The sequence below is a fragment of the Simochromis diagramma genome, unplaced genomic scaffold (assembly GCF_900408965.1).
Source record: "Simochromis diagramma unplaced genomic scaffold, fSimDia1.1 OVJJ01000385.1, whole genome shotgun sequence".
Classification (NCBI taxonomy): domain Eukaryota; kingdom Metazoa; phylum Chordata; class Actinopteri; order Cichliformes; family Cichlidae; genus Simochromis; species Simochromis diagramma.
The window spans coordinates 92,144-113,493 of record NW_024386751.1 but is presented as its reverse complement, the minus strand read 5'-3'; the positions used below and the strand labels follow the sequence as shown (position 1 = coordinate 113,493).

Here is a 21,350-nt window from a genome sequence, read left to right as displayed (position 1 = left end):
GTGACATTTTCATATTAAAAGCATTTCTGTTCTTTCAAGAGTGCTACATATATTGACACAGATTTAAATTCCAGGCTTGATAATGTTTTTGGCTCCACCCACTGATGTTGTACTCAACCAATGAGATGATTTCTGTCTGCAGGATTTAAAGCACAACCATCCTGATGAGGGCTGTATCCCAATTCAGGGTCTGCAGCCTTAAAGTACGCAGCGAAGTGCGAGGCTTGTGAAATGGGACGGTCTAGCCTCCGTTGCGCTGCCCAGGTTGCCTAGCAACCATAATACTAACAGCTGGAAACGTTTCATACAGCTTTGTTTGACAGAAATGAAGGAGAAAATCTTTTGTTCATTTGTTTGTTTCTACATGAGCTTTGATCATTCTCTGTAGGATTAAGATCAGCTATTGAACTGCGCATATTTTAAAGTAAAGGCTTTAAAACCAAGTTAATACAAACGTCACTAATGTCACATGACTTTGCCGACATGTGGCCAACAGCAATGTTTTAATGTTCTTCGTTATTAAACATTTGCACATAAATAAGTGACATAATATTCAGTACTTACTTAAAGTTTACTCTTCGGGCGCCCCTGATCTGCTGTTTTTTTTTCGGCAAATTTATCCACACCCATCGCCGCGCTATGCATTCTGGGATATGTTGGGCCACGAAGTCTACACTGCCACAGCCTTAAAATTCAGGGAAATGAAGGACGCATTTCAGGGCCGCATTTCGAGCAGCCTTTGAATTGGGACAGCCTTCGGCGCGCCGCTGTGACGTAATCGGCCTTGAAATGCGTACTTTAAGGCTGCAGACCCTAAATTGGGATACAGCCATTGAGAAGGACTGCAGCTGAGCGACTGCATAGTTTCTTTATTCTGAGGTCTATTTTTACAGTTTCTCCAATGTTAGAATCATCCCTGTCTCAGAGTGATGCTCAAAAAGTAGTTGATGCATTTAGGTGGGACTACTGTAATTCATTATTTTCAGCATGTACCAAAAACCTCCTGAAAAGCTTTCAGTTGATCCAAAATGCTGCACCAAGAGTACTGACAGAGAACCAGCTTCCAGTTTGGATTCAGGAGACAGACACTATCTCTACTTTACAGATTAGGCTTCAAACGTTCCTTTTTGCTAAAGCATATAGTTAGGGCTGGACCAGGTGACCCTGAATCCTCCCTTAGTTATGCTGAGATAGGCATAGACTGCTGGAGGACTGCCATGATGCACTGGGTCTTTGAGTATCAGTTAAGATGGGGGCTGTGGTAGGACTTGACTTAAGCGGCCAAAGAAGTGCAGGAAACTGATGCTGTCCAGTGTAGCAAGTGATTTATTCACCATTTTGTGACCCAAACAAAAAACATAAAACATAACTGAACTCAAATCAACGGAAATTAAGGTCAAAATGCACACAGCTACACTGACCTGAACCTTTCTTCAAACACCTGAGTTCTGCTTAAATAGTCCACTTAACCAAACAATTTTTCCTCTGAACTATTCCATTCAGTACGTAAGATGAACAGGATTATATTCAAACCTCTACTGCCACTCTTTACTGGTGTAATCAATACATATTACAACAATAAATCTATTTCTCCATAAACCCTCTAAAATCAACTTGATTAAATTACAAGAGTTCTTCCCCTTCTGCACTTGGTCTCTTCCTGTGACCTCAGATTGACCCAGAAGCTATAAAGCAGGAAGTAAAACTACATTTCCTCCTTTTGTTTCTGGAAGACAGGTACGTAAGGTAAGTTTAAACAGTACAAATTAACAGTTGAAATAAAGAACATGTTAACTTAAAAAACTTGTAGGAATTGATTTAAACCAAGATGTTATATTATATAATCTGTAAAAGTGCAAAACATAAACAAACCCGGGATAGTAGATGTTTGCCTGTTGCAGACTACATATGAAATATGGTTCAATCAAAACAAGAATGTTAACTAATATGGACAAATGGTATTCTCACCCACTTTGTCACAGGGGTAATGCCAAAGAGCTCTCAAAACAGATTTGATGTCGAACTTGACAGTACATTACCAAACACCAAAACCTTATGGAGGAAAGACAACAGAACACAGAATATATTTTTCTCTTCTTTTCTTTGCTAAATGAACTTTGATTATTGTTTACATGATTGAAATAAATTAAAAAAACAAACAGACAAATATTGAAAGAACCCACAGACTATGGTCCTGATGAAAAGTGGACGTGGGAAGTTAGATAAAGGTTGCTTTGATTTGACACTGAAATGAAAACTAAGAGCAGAAGAAAGAGGAAGACTTAAACATGAAGGGCCTTAAAGATCTTCATCAAGGCGGTCACACAAGTGAAAGCAAAGTAGACTGTAATCCTGCTGCAGAGAAGTTTAACAGTGTGTGTGTCATGGTCACGGTGAGTGCTAGAGTTTTCCATTGTGCCAGTGATCTCATCCCTTAGGTGGAGTTGCCGCATCTCCACGTGCCACGGCCTCTGTGAGTAATTTGGCTGCTGGCTTTTAAGACCAGCGCTCACAATCACTCCCCGCCAGATTGCCTGCTAACCATGTTTAGTGTCGGACGTCATAGCTGAAGTTAATGTATCATAGTATTGCTCGTTCCCACCTGCTTTACCTCTCTGCTCACAGTAATTCTCCATCCTGCCATAACTAACCTCCATTAAGTCGCTGGTTTGTTGTGCTGCTTCACCGCTGCACTCACTTGCCTGCCTCCCTGCCCAGCTTTCTGGAAATGCTTGGATTTCGCTCAAGATGTGTATGAGGCTCACCAGGACAACTTACAGGCTGTATCCCAATTCAGGGTCTGCAGCCTTAAAGGCCACATTTTAAGGCCGATTACATCACAGCGACGCAACGAAGGCTGTCCCAATTCAAAGGCTGGTGGCGTCGAGCCAAACTGACTTTAACGTGTGTTTGAACGAGCTGACGGTTCACTCGTTAAGCTGAAAGAAAGATGCTTTAATCACAGCAGTCACACATGTGTCCACTGCACCATCTGGGAACTCTTCTTGTTTAGCTCTCGTAATAACACAAACACTAAATCCTGCTTCTCTGGTGCTGTTGTGTAGCAGTGTGTACACCTGAGACTGTCACCTGTCTGTCTGTCCTGCACTCTCTCTCTGTTTCTTTCTCTCTGAATGTGGAATAAAAGTATGAACCTGTGTTTATAAGTTACACTTGTGTTTGAATCCTGCAGCTTATCACACATTTGATTTCCATGTGTGACGACTGCAAGTGTCCAGAGTGAGGACAGACTGAGGGACCCACTGCTGCACATCATCTGTGAGGCTTTGCACCCCTGATGATCCACCAGGACAAACTCAGCAGTGTGTGAGGAAGAGGAGGAGGAAGAGCCAGCAGCAGCTGACAGATGGAGAGAATACAGACTGTTCCCTGTTTGTGAAGGACTGCTAGAAAAGTTTAGCATAACTGTCTGTGCTGAATCAGTCTTATTAGGTAATGTTCAAATAATGTTATCATCCCAGTGTTTCCAGTGTGGGAGAAAGTACTCAGGGCCTTCAAGCTACACACTATGAAAGGCAGCAACAAGTTTAATGTTCAGAAACCTAAAGTATGTATCAGCAGCAGAATGGAGCTAAAAATAAATGTTTGTTTCAGTTCTATGAAGCTTTGAGTATTTTGGATCAGTAGCACTGCTGTGTTTGTTGCATCATATTGCTATAACTGTTTATATGCTTTATATATTCTGAGCTAAGTTGATCTATAGTGTTACATCATATTCTATAAGGATGTTATGTGTTTGTAGACTTTCTGCCCAGTTTGACCCATGTACCAGACGTCAGCCTGTTTAAGGCTCTGATATCTATTCTGTATGACTTAAAGCAGTTATGACTAGGGATGGGTACCGGTATCCGGTGCCATTATGCCACCGGTTCTGACATAAACTGTAGTAACCAGATCAAAAAGCAGCGCATATTTCAGTGCTTTATTTAAGTGCTTTTTCTCCCCCTGAGATGTCATACACTTTGGATTCCAGCCAATCATTTTACCTTTCCGAGGATAGTAGGCGGGCCCAGGTATGTACGTTCTTTTAGAGCAGAGCTACAGATTAAAAATGCCCAAGGCGAAGCGGTCAAAAGTCTGGCTGTACTTCACAGCACAGGATGCAAACTCAGCAGCCTGCAACAAGTGCTTTAAGCTGATACTGTGCAAAGGAGGTAACACCTCTAATCTGATGAAACACCTGGCGACGCATAGCGTTTTTTTAAAAAGCCTAGAAATGCACCGTATTTGATAGCTTGCTGCGAGACCTCACACAGAGCACATCTACTGCGGGTGGGTTGCCTGTTATTGGTCCCGGAGTTAGCAACATCCCCCAAAAACCCGAAGAGGAGAGTCCTGGCCCCTAGCCCTGCCAGTGTAGCAGAAATGATGATGGATGATGATGCAGCAGCAGCCGTTCTTCTCTGCGTGAGTAGCTTAATGTTGTTCGTGTGTAATTTACGTTGAGTAGGCTAACCACGTTATTAAATTAATGCACGTAAGGTGAACTAGCAAACACCGTCATAGCTACGTGCGGATGTCTTCTTGTTTGATGGCAGCTGTAAATGTTCATTGGTTATAGATTTAATTACATTTAACATTTTATTTTCAAAGTGGAGCCCAGACTTGAGTGTTTAGTAGATGTTCTTTGGCTCAGACACCACCGAGAGAAGAACCAGATGCTCTGTGTGAACAAAGTTGAAGCAGGAAAACTTTAAAGAGCAGCATCACATCACATGAGAACAAAAGCAGCTCCTCCTCCTGACTGTAGAAAACGGTCTGACTCCAGCTGTGAACATCAGACCACTCACAGCTCACAGCTAATAACTCCAAAGACATGTTGCTGCACCTCTTTTTGCTTCTATCTCACATTATAGGTGAGTTTAAGAACAGGGATTAAAGTTTAGTTGAAGCTGCTGCATTAAGCAGATATACAGACTGCATTTCACTACTTTTCTTCTTTCTTTTTCCAGGACTAACAGCTGGAGACTCAATCACTCCTCAACAACCTGAAGTCACTGAAACAGAAGGAGAATCTGTCAAACTCACATGTAGCTATGAGACAAGTGATAGTGATCCTTGGCTTTTCTGGTACAGACATGATTCTGACCTTCAGGCTCCTCAGTTTATATTGTGGAAAGGAGCAAAAGACAGCAGTAATCGTCAGTATATTCCTGATAAACGATATGACTCAGAAACATCAGATCGATCAACTAATCTGACCATAGCAGCCCTAACCCTGGCAGACACAGCTCTCTACTACTGTGCTCTAGAAACACAGTGATACAAAGTGTAGAAGAGGCTGTACAAAAACCTGAACACAGATATCTGACTACTCTTCAAAGAGGAGGGAAGTGGTATTCAAAGCACAGCTTCATATCAGATGGATTCTGCTAATTCCTGTTTTATCAGAGTCACTGTGGTTACAGCTGCTAATGAAACACTGTGGGAGGATTCACATGAGCAGCAAATCCACATCAACCACAAACCAACTGCAGGAACGTTCAAATGTGACATTTTCATATTAAAAGCATTTCTTTTCCAAAATAAAGTTCTTCCAAAGAGTGCTACACATAAATGGTAAAATGGTCTGTATTTTTATAGCGCTTTACCTGCTCCTAAGGACCCCAAAGCGCTTTACATTATACACAGTCATCTACACATTCACACACTGGTAATGGCAGCTACAGTGTAGCCACAGCCGCCCTTGCCAAAAAGGCTAAAATGACCAAAGAAAAAGTGGAAAACAGCTAAACATGAGAGGTTTTTGGACAAAGTTGGTGTTTTTTCCCCCCCCCATTGCTTAAGCATTGCTTCCAGCCAAGAGTGATACCATAAATCCCATATAGCTGCAGAAAAGGCTAACATTGTTATCTTTTTACAAAAACAAAAACAAAAAAACAGTTAAACATAAGAGGTTTTTGGACAAAGTTTGTGTTCTTCATTCTTTAAGCACTGGCACCATTTCAAAAGTACCGGTTTCGTACTGGTATCGGATAAAACCTAAACGATACCCATCCCTAGTTAAGACATGGTCTGATTTTCTCACCCAATAAAGGAATATTTAATATGTCAGTCTACTCTTCATTCTATCAGAAACAGTTATCACAGCTCGTACATTTTCTTTTTACACATATATGTAAGCATTGAGCCAAAAGTAATAATGCCAACATATTAAATGAACAATATATTTGTCTCTTATATATAATACATCTAGACATACACTGTCAAAGATACTTATCTTTGAGTGAAGATTTAAGGTGATGGGAAATTTGAATAAATGCAACTTGAATCTTTACTGAAGCTCAGTATTTGACACAGAGTCCAGGTTCACTGCTGTAATAACTTTAATATTGGCCATATTATATTCACCCAAAGTGAGATGACTTTAGTCTCATGAACAACATTAGCTAATTGTTATTTACTAGCTAATCTTAAAATGGGTGTTCAGTGCAGTAATGAAGCCCAATAATCATGTTTTCACAGTCCCGTGGTCTCAGCCTCAGATACTTATTAAAATCACACAAAGCTCATGTAGAAACAAATGAACAAAAGGTTTTCTCCTTCATTTCTGTCAAACAAAGCTGTATGAAACGTTTCCAGCTGTTAGTATCATGGTTGCTAGGCAACCTGGGCAGCGCGACCGAGGCTAGACCATCCCATTTCACAAGCCTCGCACTTCCGGCCTTAGCGGTTATGGGGTCCACGGCCCTTGTGGACCATTAAGACTGTGTAAGGCTGAAAACCCTGAGTAGACATGGGACCAGAGACTAAACACAGGCTAAGATAAATACTAAGTAAGGAAGGACTAGAATTACAAAGAACTAAAGAAAACCAAAACCATGAACAAGAGGCTTTGTAAAATATACATGATACTGTATATACACTCTATTTCCACATTTTTATTATGGCTTTCATACATAGGTACATACGTAAAGAGAGAGAGAGAGAGCAAGAAAAGGATTAGCAATTTACTGCTTAGAAGCCTCAAATAAAGACCTGATTTAGACAGAAATAAATCTGTATTTACTGAAGACAGACATTTAAGAAACCTTTTGGTCATATACAATGAGTACAGGAGAGTTTAACTACAGGTTTAGTGCTTTATTTAATGCGTGCAGAACAAGAAATGAAAATGTTACGCTTACACCTATCTATCTTTGAACCTGAGGTTCTCACAGCAAGTCTAGATTCTTAAACAACTTAAAATTAACAGTAAATTAATATAAATGCACTAAATGAGCTAAATAAACAAAACATATGAATACAAAAGACCACCCCAATTAAAACAAAACAAAGATCTTCTATTTATTCAAAAAGAAACCAGCAGCACGTTGTCGCAGTGGCTTGCACCGTCCCATCACAGTAAGAAGGTCCTGGTGGGCTCAGGCCTCCCTGTGTGGAGTCTGCATGTTCTCTCTGGGTACTCCAGCTTCCTCCCACAGTCTAAAGACATGAATGTTGTTCTAAACAGTGATTATATTTACCACAGGTGAGAGTGTAAATGGTTTACTCTCTGATAGACTGTCAACCACATCATCACCACAGTGGACAGCATCATGTTTAAGATTTAGATGGAAAAACATAGAAACAGCTCCTAGATTTCAGTTTTGCGATACAGAGCACCCCCCTTTAGAAAAAAAAAAGCATATACTATCAATGAAGATCAACACACCAGGCTTCCTTTATATAAACTGAATTAACAAAACTAAAATCTCAGTCAGAATAAACAGACATTATCAGATGTCGATAAAATGATTGAAAAATTATAGAAAACATAAAGAAAATATACCAATAAAACACTTGCTGAAAATATGACAAGAGTGTGCACTCGGCTCTCACTAGAGCTCTGATACTTTAAACTGGACCCATTTAAATGTCAAAGCTTATAGTTCCAAAGCCCAAGAAAATATTTGCTTTACTTTGTTGCAAACTAAAGTAATTGTTTTGTTTTCTGTGATCCATCTTCTAATAGCTACAATTAAATTAGTGTAACAGATTTAGCAGCAGATTCAGCAGAGAATCAAGTACAACAACATTTCCACGTTTTCTGCATACTTGAATATATATATATGAATATATGCACATTCCAGTTAAACCTCTCAACTTTACCTGCTCTTTAACAGCTAATGTGTTCAGTGTAAGTTACCATAATCTTTAAATCAATATTTATATTCATACCTCTTTCAATTATTCATAGCTGAACAGGGTAATTAAAACCAGATTTTAAAAAAAAGCTACTTTTGTGACACAAACCTCTGACTTTTAGCTCAACGCAGCTCACTAAGCCAATAATCTTGTATCGATAGTGCACCGCTTAGCGTGAGTTTTCATGTGGCGCAACAAATGAGTTCTAGAGTTAAACCTTTTCCCACATGTTTTACATTCATATGGTTTCTCAAAATGTGTGTGTTCTTATGTGTTCTGTCAAAATAGAGTTACAGGTGAACGATTTCCCACATGTTTTACAATGATATGGTTTAACACCTGTATGCATTCTCATGTGTTTCAATAAGGAACTACTATATCCAAATACTTTCCCACAAGTTTTACAATGATATGGTCTCTCACCAGTGTGCATCCTCGTGTGTTTCACTAAATCACTATTAGAAGCAAACATTTTCCCACATGTTTTACATCCATATGGTTTCACACCTGTGTGAATTCCCATGTGTTTTAGCAGAGAACTACTGTATCCGAACATTTTCCCACATATTTTACAATGATATGGCTTTTCACCTGTATGAGATCTTGTGTGCTTCAGTAAATCACCATTATAAGCAAACATTTTCCCACATGTTTTACATCCATATGGTTTCTCACCTGTGTGAGTCCGCATGTGTTTCAGTAAATCACTATTATAAGCAAACATTTTCCTACATGTTTTACAATGATATGGTTTCTCACCAGTGTGCGTCTTCAGGTGCTTGAGTAAATCACTGTTATAAGAAAACATTTTCCCACATGTTATACAAGAATAAGGCTTCTCACCTGTGTGAGCTCTTCTGTGCTTTGCCAAAGAGCCAGTACATATGAAACCTTTGCCACAAATAGTGCATGAATACGGTTTCTCGCCTGTGTGTATTCTATAATGTCTTGTCATTTCATAATTATACCGGAATACTTTTCCACAAACATCACATTTTAGATACTTTGTACTTTTATCAGAGTTACACCTACTCCCTGATGTTGTCGGGTCTTCTTCATTCTTGTGACTTTTGTTCGTAAATCGAATTGATTGTAAATCAAGTTTCTCGCTTCGTCCCTGATCTTGGTTCTCAGCTACAGCAGAGCTTAGAAACAGGAGCTGCTGCCCACCTGTTTCGGTTTGGTCACTTTTGTCGCAAGTAGCGGTCACCATAAAGGTATCCGTCTCCTCCTTCAGTATAAGCTGCTCTCCCTCCTGACTGCTGCAGAGTTCCTCCGGTTCCTCCTTAATCTGTGGAGATTCTGGTTTCCCGTGTTTCAGACTGGAGTTGTTATCCTGATTACAGAGCTGCTGCTCAGTCGGTACCACCTCCTTCTTAGGAACATGTTGCTGTGGGACATCTGGAGGGACAAAAGGAGACATCGCAAAGAAAGTGATATGATGTTATACCAGAAAAACAGAAGCAAATTTACTTTTAAATAAACTAAAGAACAGCAATAAGGGTAAACCAACATTAAACTACAAGCTGATGTCTTTAAAAAAAAAAAAGCACTCCATGAAGCTAGTACATCTTTTTATTTACCTTAGGATAAAATGAGAACAATTCCAGGTTTCTCTTTAGCACTGTAGCCAGCCTGTTAGGCTGTCCAGCCCATGCACTGTTGAGCCAATGACTCCTTTCGCCCTTTTTTAAAAAACTGAGTTTTACATGTATCAATGGCCTTGCCCCACAGTTAGTGAGCAGAATGATTTCAAAAGTCAGCAGCGCAGGAGTCGCAGGAGAAGAGCAGAATATGGACACTGCTAACTACCAAAATACAAAACATTATTTGGTCAATCCTTGTTTTCTTTCTTTTAGAACATTTTACCATCTCATCCTCTCTCTAAGGGAGAGGCTAGCAACCCATTGGAGGAAGCTCATTTCCGCCGCTTGTATCCACAATCATTTTCTTTCAGTCACTACCCACAGCTCGTGACCATAGGTGAGGGTAGGGATATAGATTGATCAGTAAATTTAGAGCTTCGCTTTTACAGTCAGCTCTTTCTTCACCACAACAGAGCGGTACAGCGTCCACATTACTGTGGCCACAGCACCAATCCCATCTGTTGATCTCCTGCACCCTTTTCCCTTCAATCGTGAACAAGACCACGAGATAGTTAAACTCCTCCACTTGAGGCAAGAACTAATCTCCTACCCAGATTGGGCACTCTACCCTTTTCCAGCTCAGGACCATGGCCTCAGATTTGGAGGTGCTGATTCTCATTCCCACCGCTTCACACTCAGCTGTGAAGCGTTCCAAAGTGAGCTGAAGGCCATCACCCAATGAAGCCAACAGAACCACATCATCCGCAAAAAGCATAGATGAGGTTCTGAGCCCACCCAAGTGAAAGCCTTCTGCCACTTGGCTAAGCCTAGAAATCCTGTCCACCCCTGGGGTGGGGGAGCACCAGCAACAGTGTGACCACTCTTCAGATGGCCTTGTTAAACATGAGGTCACTGGCTAATAAGACTTTTGTCTTAAATGATTTTATTCGCTCATCCGGACTTGACTTGTTATTCTTGACTGATACTTGGCTTCGCCCTGGTGAAGCCAAGTTTCATTCTCAGAACTGCTTCCACCCAATTTCACTGTTCTGAGCTCACCCCGGACCATTGGCAGAGGTGGAGGGCTAGCTTCAGTTTTTAAAAACAAATTTCGATGTCGGCAGCTGTCATCTGTTCTGTACCCCAGCTTCGAGGTGCAGTTATTGGAACTGAACCACATCCCTTCATTTCTTTGTGCTTTGGTGTATTGCCCCCCGAAATTTGTTAAGGATTTTATTTCTGAATTTGCTGACTTACTGGGGAGTGTTGTCTTATGCTATGATCGTATTTTAATTGTTGGCGATATTAACATTCATGTTTGTTGCAAAGACGACTCACTAGTCAAAGACTTCCTTACTCTTATTAATTCGTTTAATCTCACCCAGTGGGTAAGTGATCCAACTCACACAAAAGGTCACACACTCAACTTGGTACTGTCAAATGGTTTGGATATCTGCATCACGGACATCACGGATAAAGTTGTATGGGAAACGATTAAACATTATCCTTTTCTTTTCTCCGATCGGTGATCGCTTTAAATTGGGAGAACCTCAGGATTTCGGACCGTTTTGTTTAATACTGTTATTAACAATGTTGATTTGTATAGTGATGGTTCTCTACGGCAAACGCGCTCGATGAGCTCTCAGTCAATTGCTCATTTCACTGCTGCTTTTTTTGATTCCCCTCTTTCTGATGTTAATGGTATTGCGGATTTATCAGCGGAGGAACTTACCAACCTTTTTAATACTAGATGCGCCGACATTCTTAATTCGGTGGCACCTCTGAGGACAAAATGTGCCAAATTGTTACGCCAACCCTGGCTTAATGACACTACCCGCGCCCTTAGGTGTGAATGTCGGCGCACTGAGCAAAAATGGAAAAAAGATCAACTCCATGTCTCTCTGGACATGCTGCTAAATCTGCCTTCTTCTCTGGTATTATTAGGTCTAACTGCCATAATCCCCAAGCCCTTTTTAGTATTTTTAATTTCTTGATAAACCCTTGCCCCTTTACTTATAGGGATGCCTCCCTTGTACTTTGTAATAAATTTTTAAATATTTCACTGACAAAATTTCAGTTCTGAGGGTATCTCTCTCATCTCAATCATTGTTAGTTTCTGACCCTGTTCCAGTCCCTGAATGCTTGACTGTCTTTCAACAGTTCCAGCCACTGTCTGATTCTGATTTAACAGCTATAATTGATCATCTCAAAATCTCGAATTCCCTCCATGATATCCTTCCCTCTCGTTTTCTTAAGGAAGTTTTGCCCACTGTTGGTCCCTGTATGCAACTGTTACTGAATATATCACTGTCATCAGGTTGTGTACCGTCAGTATTTAAGCACGCTGTCGTGCAACCCATTATAAAGAAAAAGAACACATGCTGCGGTTGGGATAACACTTCCTTTCACTGCTACGCCGACGACATACAATTTTATTTCCCTTTGACATCGGATGTCTCTATTTCCTTGCAACCCCTATTTGACTGTCTAAATGAGGCCAAAACTTGGTTATTATGTAGCTCGCTCACACTGAACGAGGATAAGACAGAAGTTATAGTTTTTGATAGTCACACCCCGCTGGAACAACTAACTGATGCCTTAGGGCTCCTTGCTAGCCATCTCTCACCCACTGTTAGAAACCTTGGTGTTTTCCTGGACAGCTCTTTTAAACTCGAGAAACAGATCTCTCCTGTGGGAAAAAAAAAAGTTTCTACCACCTGCGTCAGACATCTAAAGCTAAACTATACCTCACTTTGAAGGACCTTGAAAAGCTCATTCACGCTTTTATCACTTCCATATTAGACTACTGTAACTCTCTCTACTTGGGCCTCCTATTTTTCTCTATTCACCGGCTCCAGTTAGTTCAAAACGCAGCTGCGTGTCTCTTAACTGGTACTAGAAATTATGTCCACATCACACCAGTTTTAGCCAACCTACATTGGCTCCCTGTTGATTATTGTATCAATTTCAAAATTCTTTTGCTTACCTTTAAAATTTTAAATAATTTGGATCCCAGCTATCTATGCAAACTCGTTCATTTGTATATCCCTAATAAGACACTTAGATCTTCCAATCAAATGCTCCTGATGCAACCAAGGTCTCGTCTGAAGTCCAGAGGTGATCGGGCCTTTGCTGTCGTAGCTCCCAGACTCTAGAATAACCTCCCTCCTTATATTCGTTCCTCCGAGTCCATCCAGTCTTTTAAATTGCGTCTTAAAACTTATTATTTTAGTGTCGCTTTTGATTTAAACTAGTATGTTATTTCGTGGCTAGTTTTTGTTTCAAACAATTGTCATATTGTTTCCTGCCCTCCTTTAAACTGTTTCTTTTTTAAATTCTGTCTTATGCTATTGCTCTGACCGACTGTGAAACACTTTGGTCAACTTTGTTGTATTTTTATGTGCTATAGAAATACATTTTGATTTTTTTGGGGGGATAAAATAACGAACAAAGGGCAGCCCTGCCGGAGCCCATCACCCACCAGGAACGAGTCCGACTTATTGCCAGCTATGAGACCAAGCTCTTGCAACGATTATATAAGGATCGAATGGCCCGCAGCAATAGGCCAGTCACCCCATATTCCCGGAGCACCCCCACAGAAGACCCTGGGGACACGGCTGAATCTCTCTCCAAATCACCAAAACACACGTAGACTGGTTGGGCAAACTCTAATGCACCCTCAAGTATCCTTGAGAAGGATCTATCCAGTGTTCCACGACTAGGATGAAAACAGCATTGTTCCTCCTGTACTCAAGGTTTGACTAACGGATGGACTCTCCTTTCCAGCAACCTGGCATAGACCTTCCCATGGAGGCCGAGGAGTGCGATTTCCCTACAGTTGGAACAGACCCTTCGGTCCCCCTTCTTAAAGATGGGAACCACCACCCCATCACAACAACAGTCGCCTCAAGGCGCTTTATGTTGTACAGTAGATCGTACAATAATAGATACAGAGAAAAACCCAACAATCATATGACTCCCTATGAGCAAGCACTTTGGCGACAGCGGGAAGGAAAAACCCCCTTTTAACAGGAAGAAACCTCCAGCAGAACCAGGTTCAGGGAGGGGCGGGGCCATCTGCTGTGATTGGTTGGGGTGAGAGAAGGAAGACAGGATAAAGACATGCTGTGGAAGAGAGACAGAGATTAATAACAGATATGATTCAATGCAGAGAGGTCTGTTAATACATAGTGAGTGAGAAAAGTGACTGGAAAGGAAAAACTCGAGGGAATCCCCGACAGGCTACGTCTATTGCAGCATAACTAAGGGAGGATTCAGGGTCACCTGGTCCAGCCCTAACTATATGCTTTAGCAAAGAGGAAAGTTTTAAGCCTAATCTTGAAAGTAGAGATAGTGTCTGTCTCCTGAATCAAAACTGGAAGCTGGTTCCACAGAAGAGGGGCCTGAAAACTGAAGGCTCTGCCTCCCATTCTACTTTTAAATACTCTAGGAACAACAAGTAGGCCTGCAGAGCGAGAGCGAAGTGCTCTAATAGGGTGATATGGTACTACAAGGTCATTAAGATAAGATGGGGCCTGATTATTTAAGACCTTGTATGTGAGGAGCAGGATTTTGAATTCAATTCTGGATTTAACAGGAAGCCAAAACAGGAGGAATCTGCTCTCTCTTTCTAGACCCTGTCAGGACTCTTGCTGCAGCATTTTGGATTAGCTGAAGGCTTTTCATGGAGTTTTTAGGACTTCCTGATAATAATGAATTACAGTCGTCCAGCCTGGAAGTAATAAATGCATGAACTAGTTTTTCAGCGTCACTCTGAGACAGGATATTTCTAATTTTAGAGATGTTGCACAAATGGAAGAAAGCAGTCTTACATATTTGTTTAATATGTGCGTTGAAGGACATGTCCTGGTCAAAAATGACTCCAAGGTTCCTCACAGCGTTACTGGAGGCCAAGGTAATGCCATCCAGAGTAAGAATCTGCTTAGATACCATATTTCTAAGCTTTTCAGGGCCGAGTACAATAACCTCAGTTTGATCTGAATTAAGAAGCAGAAAGTTAGCGGCCATCCAGGTCTTTGTGTCTTTAAGACATTCCTGCATTTTAACTCATTGGTGTGTGTTATCTGGCTTCATGGACAGATAGAGCTGGGTGTCATCAGCATAGCAGTGAAAATGTATGCTATGTCTTCTAATGATACTGCCTAAGGGAAGCATGTATAATGTAAACAGAATTGGTCCTAGCACTGAACCCTGTGGAACTCCATAATTAACCTCAGTGTGTGAAGAGGACTCTCCATTTACATGCACAAACTGGAGTCTATTAGATAGATATGATACAAACCACTGCAGCACAGTACCTGTAATACCTACAGCATGTTCTAATCGCTCTAATAGGATATTATGGTCGACAGTATCGAACGCTGCACTGAGGTCTAGCAGGACAAGCACAGAGATGAGTCCACTGTCAGAGGCCATAAGAAGATCATTTGTAACCTTCACTAAAGCTGTTTCTGTGCTGTGCTGAGCTCTGAAACCTGACTGAAACTCTTCAAATAAGCCATTCCTCTGCAGATGATCTGTTAGCTGTTTGACAACTACTCTTTCAAGGATCTTTGATATGAAAGGAAGGTTGGAGATTGGCCTATAATTAGCTAAGACTGCTGGGTCTAGAGATGCTTTTTGAATAAAGGTTTAACTACAGCCAGCTTGAAGGCCTGTGGTACATAGCTGATTATTAGAGATAGGTTGAGCATATTTAAGATTGAAGCATTAAAGCCCCTGGGGTGGACCTCATCCACCCTAGGGGTTCTGCCACCAAGGAGTTATTTAACTGCCTCAGTGGTCTAAGGAGCATGGAAAAAAGTGTCAGGACTCCTTTAAGTTGCTTGAAGACGTTTCACCTCTCATCCGAGAAGCTTCTTCAGTTCTAGGGTCAAGTGGTGGGGAGTCCCAGATTTCAGCCCTGTGGGAGTGCCCCTCCCCCCTCCCTGAGAGGGACAGTGGACCCTCTAATGATCCTCTACCTAATCACATGAGCCAAGGTGTAAAAACGGGTGTAGGTCTACCTTATCATGTGATGTCCTGAGGGCAGATGGCCTAGGATCTGAGTGGGTGTTTAGGCGTCTGGGAAGGGATCTCAAAACTGGATTATAGATGGCACAGTGTCGTAAATCACCTTCTCTGTTCAAAGATGGTCGCGCACAGTGGATATAAATGGCTTCTTTTACTCCTCATTCAAACCATTAATCTTCTCTGTCCAATATGTGTACATTGGTATCCCTGAAAGAGTGACCTTTGTCCTTTAGATGCAGATTGACCGTTGAGTCTTGTCCCATGGAGTTGGGTCCTCCACGGAACACCTCCATGGGACAAGACTTGGCGGTAAATATGGTAAACCTCTCTACTTGTAAGCTTTGTACCACAGGTCTGCGCTAACTTAATCATTACTTTAAAAGCCACAGTAAGTCAGATAATCAGTGTTGGGGAGTAACGGAATACATGTACTGGCATTGTGTATTTCAAATACAAAATTTGAGTGACTATATTCTGTTACAGTCACCATTTTTAAAAAGTTATTCAGAATACAGTTACTTTGTTGAAATAAATGGATTACACTGCAGTCTTTTCCTGTTTCATGTTAGGCTATGCCCTCTCTATTTTTGGTAATTCCACATCGGTGGAAACCCAAACAAAACCCGCATTAAGAGGCTCTAATGCCTGTGTCTCAATCTTGCGGCCCATGAAGTGAAGAAATATTTTTTAATAATTTAAAATATTTTTTTTTAATTATTATTCAAAAAATTATTTAATATGAAGGCAATAGTTGGAGTGTTACAGGCATAATCCTAAAGAATATAGCCTCATGGGCAGTGTAGTCTGTGCTGCAGGGAGAATGGACTGCCATACCAGTTATGTAAATGGTAAATGGACTGATTCTTATATAGCGCTTTTGTACTCTCACGGAGTACTCAAAGCGCTCTATACAACATGCCTCATTCACCCAATCGCACCCATTCTCACAAGCACTTTATCTATACATAGTGCTTACTAACGACATTCACACACATTCATACTCCAGGGTTAGTATCTTGACATGCAGACTGGAAGAGCCAGGGATCAAACCACCAACCTCCCGATCAGTAGGTGACCACCTCTACCTCCTGAGCATGACATGGTGGCTGTACACCATGCCTGTGAGCGTGAGGGAGGGAGAAAAGGGAGAGGGGAAAAGAGTTGACGAGTTGTCACCGAGCAGAAACGGGAGTTGGAAGCATGCAAATATAATAAAAACCACTGCAGCCAAAAAGAGTGCCTGACAAGCCCAGTTGTAAGTAAGCTATTAGGACTTGACTGTACACTGTGTTCGTGTTTTCCTCCAAAACAATAAGTTTTGTTGGAGCAGCCTTTCAATGCCTCTCTCTGTCTCTCGCTAGCAAAGTCGACCCAGACAACATATTAAAGCTAGTTTTCGGCTATGAGCCCAACAAGGAACCCGACATATTAGCCAGGACTCCCTTCACTACGGTTTGGAGCTGCTGACCTTTTTTATATATGTGCAGAAAGGTTTTCTATAAGAGATCGCTGCTAAAAGTGCAGCCTTACCTAATGTCCACCCTACTGTTACTCATTGTATATTAAGATTTAAAAATCTAGTTGGTGTTGGTTTGACCACTAACTAGGGCTGGGCGATATGACCCACAATCCATATCACGGTATAATTAGAAGCATGTGCGGTAACGATAAATATTGCGATATATTCTTTTTTCTGTATAATGTATTTCCCACCCTAAAAATCCTTTAATCCCCCCCCCACACACACACACACACAGACAAAACATTAAGGATTGTACATTAACATAAAACTGTTGTACACACACACACACACACACACACACACACACATGAAGAGAGAGAGTATGCATTGTATGCAAACAGCTACCAAACAGCCATCATAATTCGTCATACAATGAGAACAGGACAAATCAACAATTAACAACGACTAATTAATATTAAAATCTGTAACATAATGTATTGTTTGGAGTTTAGTCTGTTACTGTTAATATTTTTACCATTTCTTCTTGGAGCAACTGTAACCCACATAATTTCCTTAGGGATTAATAAAGTATTCTGCTTGTTTCAGGATGAGCTGCCATTATCCAATCACACATCTGCTTACCTGCATCTTTGCTCGTTTCTCCTCCTCTTCTTTTCTCTTTTTTCTAAACTGAGCACCTGATGGCTTTGAACTTTTCTTGTCCATCTTCCATTGGTTTTAATTTTGCACTCCAGTATGAACACAAATCCCCCAACCCGAAGATCACCACAACTTAACCTAACACACCTACACCTTAGTTCACAGATTCACTTTGTCTAAGGTGCTTTTCTGAGATTTCACACAACCCAGGATTCAGATCATGAATCCATAATGAGCTTGGATTTACATCATTATGGATGAAATGTGCTCTATTTGGAAGCAGCAGGCCCCGCCCCTTTCGACGGGTTGTGTGGAGACTTTAAATCATCAAACTGTAAATTATAAATTATAAATTGTTATTGATCCCTTTACCCCGAGTCCTAAAGTGTATATTTATTTTCTTACTCCTCTTATATATATTGTTTGTTTACTTGCACTGCTGTAACTGGAGCCTCTCGTCTCGTCTCTATATACTGGACTGTATGTAGCGGAGATGACAATAAAGTTTACTTTGACTTCAGCAGCGCGCAGGCGCACCGAGGGCTCTCGCGCTCACTTTTCATGTACAGAATTTCGAAAAAACATCGGTGCAAATTATAAGTCTGTATCATGATGTCTGGTGTTTTCGTGTTTGTTGCTTTGTTTTTATTTTGCGAGTTGGTTATTAGACGCTGCTCCAGCCGGTCAGAGACTCCCCCGACGCCCCGCCCTCTCCTCCCTGTTCCGCCAGCAGCAGGCGCACCTCGCAAACTGGGGGCGCCCTTACTCCCAGCAAATGGGCGATAGAAAACCGATCGGTGCCTGTGACATTCCCACTATGCGCTGGCTGATGTCGGGCAGCATGAGTACCAGCAATTTTTTTTTTTTTGCCGATGCCCGTGATGCCGCCCCGGGCAACCGCCCGTATCTAAAACCGCTACTGTGCTCAGCCTTGTGTATATACAGATGTATTGCACAGCTAATGGTGCCGTATTTGTTTATATTGTTGTTGATGAATAAAATTCACTTAAAAAAAAGCTTAACAGGAAACATGAAGCTGTTTAAAATGATTCCGCCTAAACAAACTCATTCAGTGATGAATTCAAGTTGAATAAAATGCTCAAATCCGGCCTGATTACAAAGCTTTACATTAATTATTCTATAGAAAGGAAAAGCGGGACAGAGCGGGGAGGAAACGGACCAGGTCGGAATGCAACCACGACACGTCCGGGGGCTTTTCGGCACATGGGCCCCCCTCTGAATCAGACTCACAAATCTCCTGATCCTAACTTTGGTTCACTAAATAATCAGGAGAGAAATCCAGGCTGATTTCAGCGCCTGCTGTTTGCATGGAGCGCAGCGCAGTCCTGTCCTCTGTTTGCTCTTTGTTAGCTCACATCTCCAAAAAGTCCTCACAATCAGAAACGTCCCGCAGAGCTGTGATCAGGATCCTCCCTCAGAGGGACACTCACCTGTCCTGTGCAGCTTGATTTGGGGTTTCCAGGTGATATCCAGCAGTCTGCGCTGACGGTCGATCTCTTCCTCGTACTGGACGATCGTTTTTTCAAACTCCAAGAATATTTGTTCAGCAGCAGCAGTTAGTCGCTCGTTGATAAACTCTCTCAGATACTGAACTGAAGGCATCGCTGCTGCCGCAGCTCACACACAACACAACAGTCCCTGTGCTCAGGCACACACACGTGGAAAGCTAACGGTATTAGCGCCTTTCCTTTGTTTTCTTCCGCCTGGTGTCACGTGGTGAGCTTCCGGCAGAGCACACGTGTTGCCTTTAGTTCCTATGTGTACATTTTTAAACTCACCGTTGCAGTAAATGAACAGATTCTAAGCAGCAAGGCTACAGTGCGAAGAGAAAACAGATCCATCAAAAACAAATTAAAGTGCTCAAATTAAACTTAGTATCCTTTTGCCATAAGCATTGTTGCATTGTGTGAAACTAAAACCGGTGAGCATTAGTTTGGTGATGAGAGAGCTCAGAGGAGGAGAATCAGACAGGTTGGAGCTGACAGAAAGAACAGCTGTGAACATCAGTCTTATCCAGGGACTCTTCAACATGTGCATTGAAGGAGAGGTAGATCAAACTACCAACGGATAGATTTCACTTTATAGACTTCCTGCTGGAAGATCTCCAAGCAAAGCAGAGCAGCAGAAAGACGTGCTGAGTGTGAAGCTGTCAGCAGGGGGAATAACACAGGGCTGTGAATGAGTCCTGTCACTGTGATCAGGCTCCTCCTTCTAATCCACCAACTTAGTGTTGATGAAGACTAAACAGAGAGATCACAGCTTCTTTATACTTGCTGTAGCTCACAGTTACTCTACACTGCAGATATGACGCCTCTGTTCATCTCAGTGCTGCTGGCTGCTATGTGCCTCGGTATGAACACAACTCTGTTTCTTTGATATCAACATTGACGTGATTCTTTAACAGCACACTGATACTGTTTGTTGGTGTTTTACAGAATGCAGAGCACAAAAAGACAACGTGCTGCAAGCAAAAGGAGAAGAGACTGCTGCTGCAGGAGGCACAGTAACATTTGGCTGTCAGTATAACACCAGCACTACAGCAGCTCCTTCTCTCTTCTGGTACAAACAGGATGGAAACAACAGCCCCAAATTCATCCTGAGTCGTGTTAGTGGGGATGATGGAAACACAGCAGACGAGTTCAAGGAGAGATTTTCCTCCACACTGGATTCCAGCAGCAGATCAGTTCCTCTGAAGATCCAGAAGCTTCAGCTGTCTGACTCTGCTGTGTACTACTGTGCTCTGCAGCCCACAGTGACAGGAAACAGCAAAACTCTGTACAAAAACCTTTGGAGCAAAGACAACAGAATACTCCACAACATCCACTAGAGGGAGCCACACACTGTTAAACTTCTCTCCAGTCAGAATTACAGTCTTTACTTGTTTGATCACATTGATGGAAAGCGTTAAGGCCTATTATTTTCTCTCTTCTTTCTACATTTTTCATTTCAGTGTCTGATCGATGCACTCCTCCACTTTTCATCAGGACCAAATTCTGTGGGTCCTTCCAATATTTGCCAGTGAAATATAGTACAGTGATCCCTCGGAACATGGGGAACAGAGCCTTCAGTTGCTCTCTTCCTCAAGCCATAAGAAATAAAAACTCTCTTCCTGTGTTTAAGTCACAGCTCAAAACACATCTGTTCAAACTGGTTTATTCACTTTAGTGCTGATTTTATCTGCTGTCAAGTTCTGTTTTGCAATTTTAACTTATTTTATGTATTTTATGACTATTGCTCCTTTTATTAATTTTGTTCTTTTGTAAGGTGACCTTGGGTTTTTGAAAGGCGCCCACAAATAAAATGTATCATTATTATTATTATTATTACTTCTCTACCGTGGTGATGGGATTTCCGGCTCTTTTTAGAGAGCCGGCTCTTTCAGTTCTCAACCGGCTCTTCAGGTTGTTTTGTTGCTTTAAATAATTTATTATTAACAACAA

At 41.5% G+C, this 21,350-nt stretch overlaps 1 protein-coding gene and 1 gene segment (V, D, J or C); one reads left to right on the top strand and one right to left on the bottom strand.

Moving 5' to 3' along the window:
* Positions 1–7,089: 7,089 nt before the first annotated feature.
* Positions 7,090–19,799, bottom strand: LOC120728001 (zinc finger protein OZF-like). 6 transcript variants are annotated; one of them, XM_040022676.1, is made up of 4 exons: positions 19,341–19,562; positions 9,319–9,549; positions 8,908–8,939; positions 7,090–7,630 (listed from the first exon to the last, which is right to left on the bottom strand). In XM_040022676.1, the coding sequence occupies exons 1-3, from the start codon at positions 19,510–19,512 to the stop codon at positions 8,920–8,922; spliced, it is 423 nt and encodes a 140-aa protein (XP_039878610.1). In that variant the 5' UTR covers positions 19,513–19,562; the 3' UTR covers positions 7,090–7,630; positions 8,908–8,919. The 6 variants fall into 6 exon arrangements, with proteins under 6 accessions (XP_039878610.1, XP_039878618.1, XP_039878582.1 ...); XM_040022684.1 differs by having other exon boundaries at positions 7,090–7,446; XM_040022648.1 differs by having other exon boundaries at positions 7,090–7,446; positions 8,908–9,549; positions 19,341–19,782.
* An 83-nt stretch (positions 19,800–19,882) lies between these two features.
* Positions 19,883–20,947, top strand: LOC120728375. The segment is given in 2 exon segments: positions 19,883–20,260; positions 20,346–20,947. Coding segments are annotated over 2 exon segments (438 nt in total).
* The last annotated feature ends 403 nt before the right edge of the window (positions 20,948–21,350 follow it).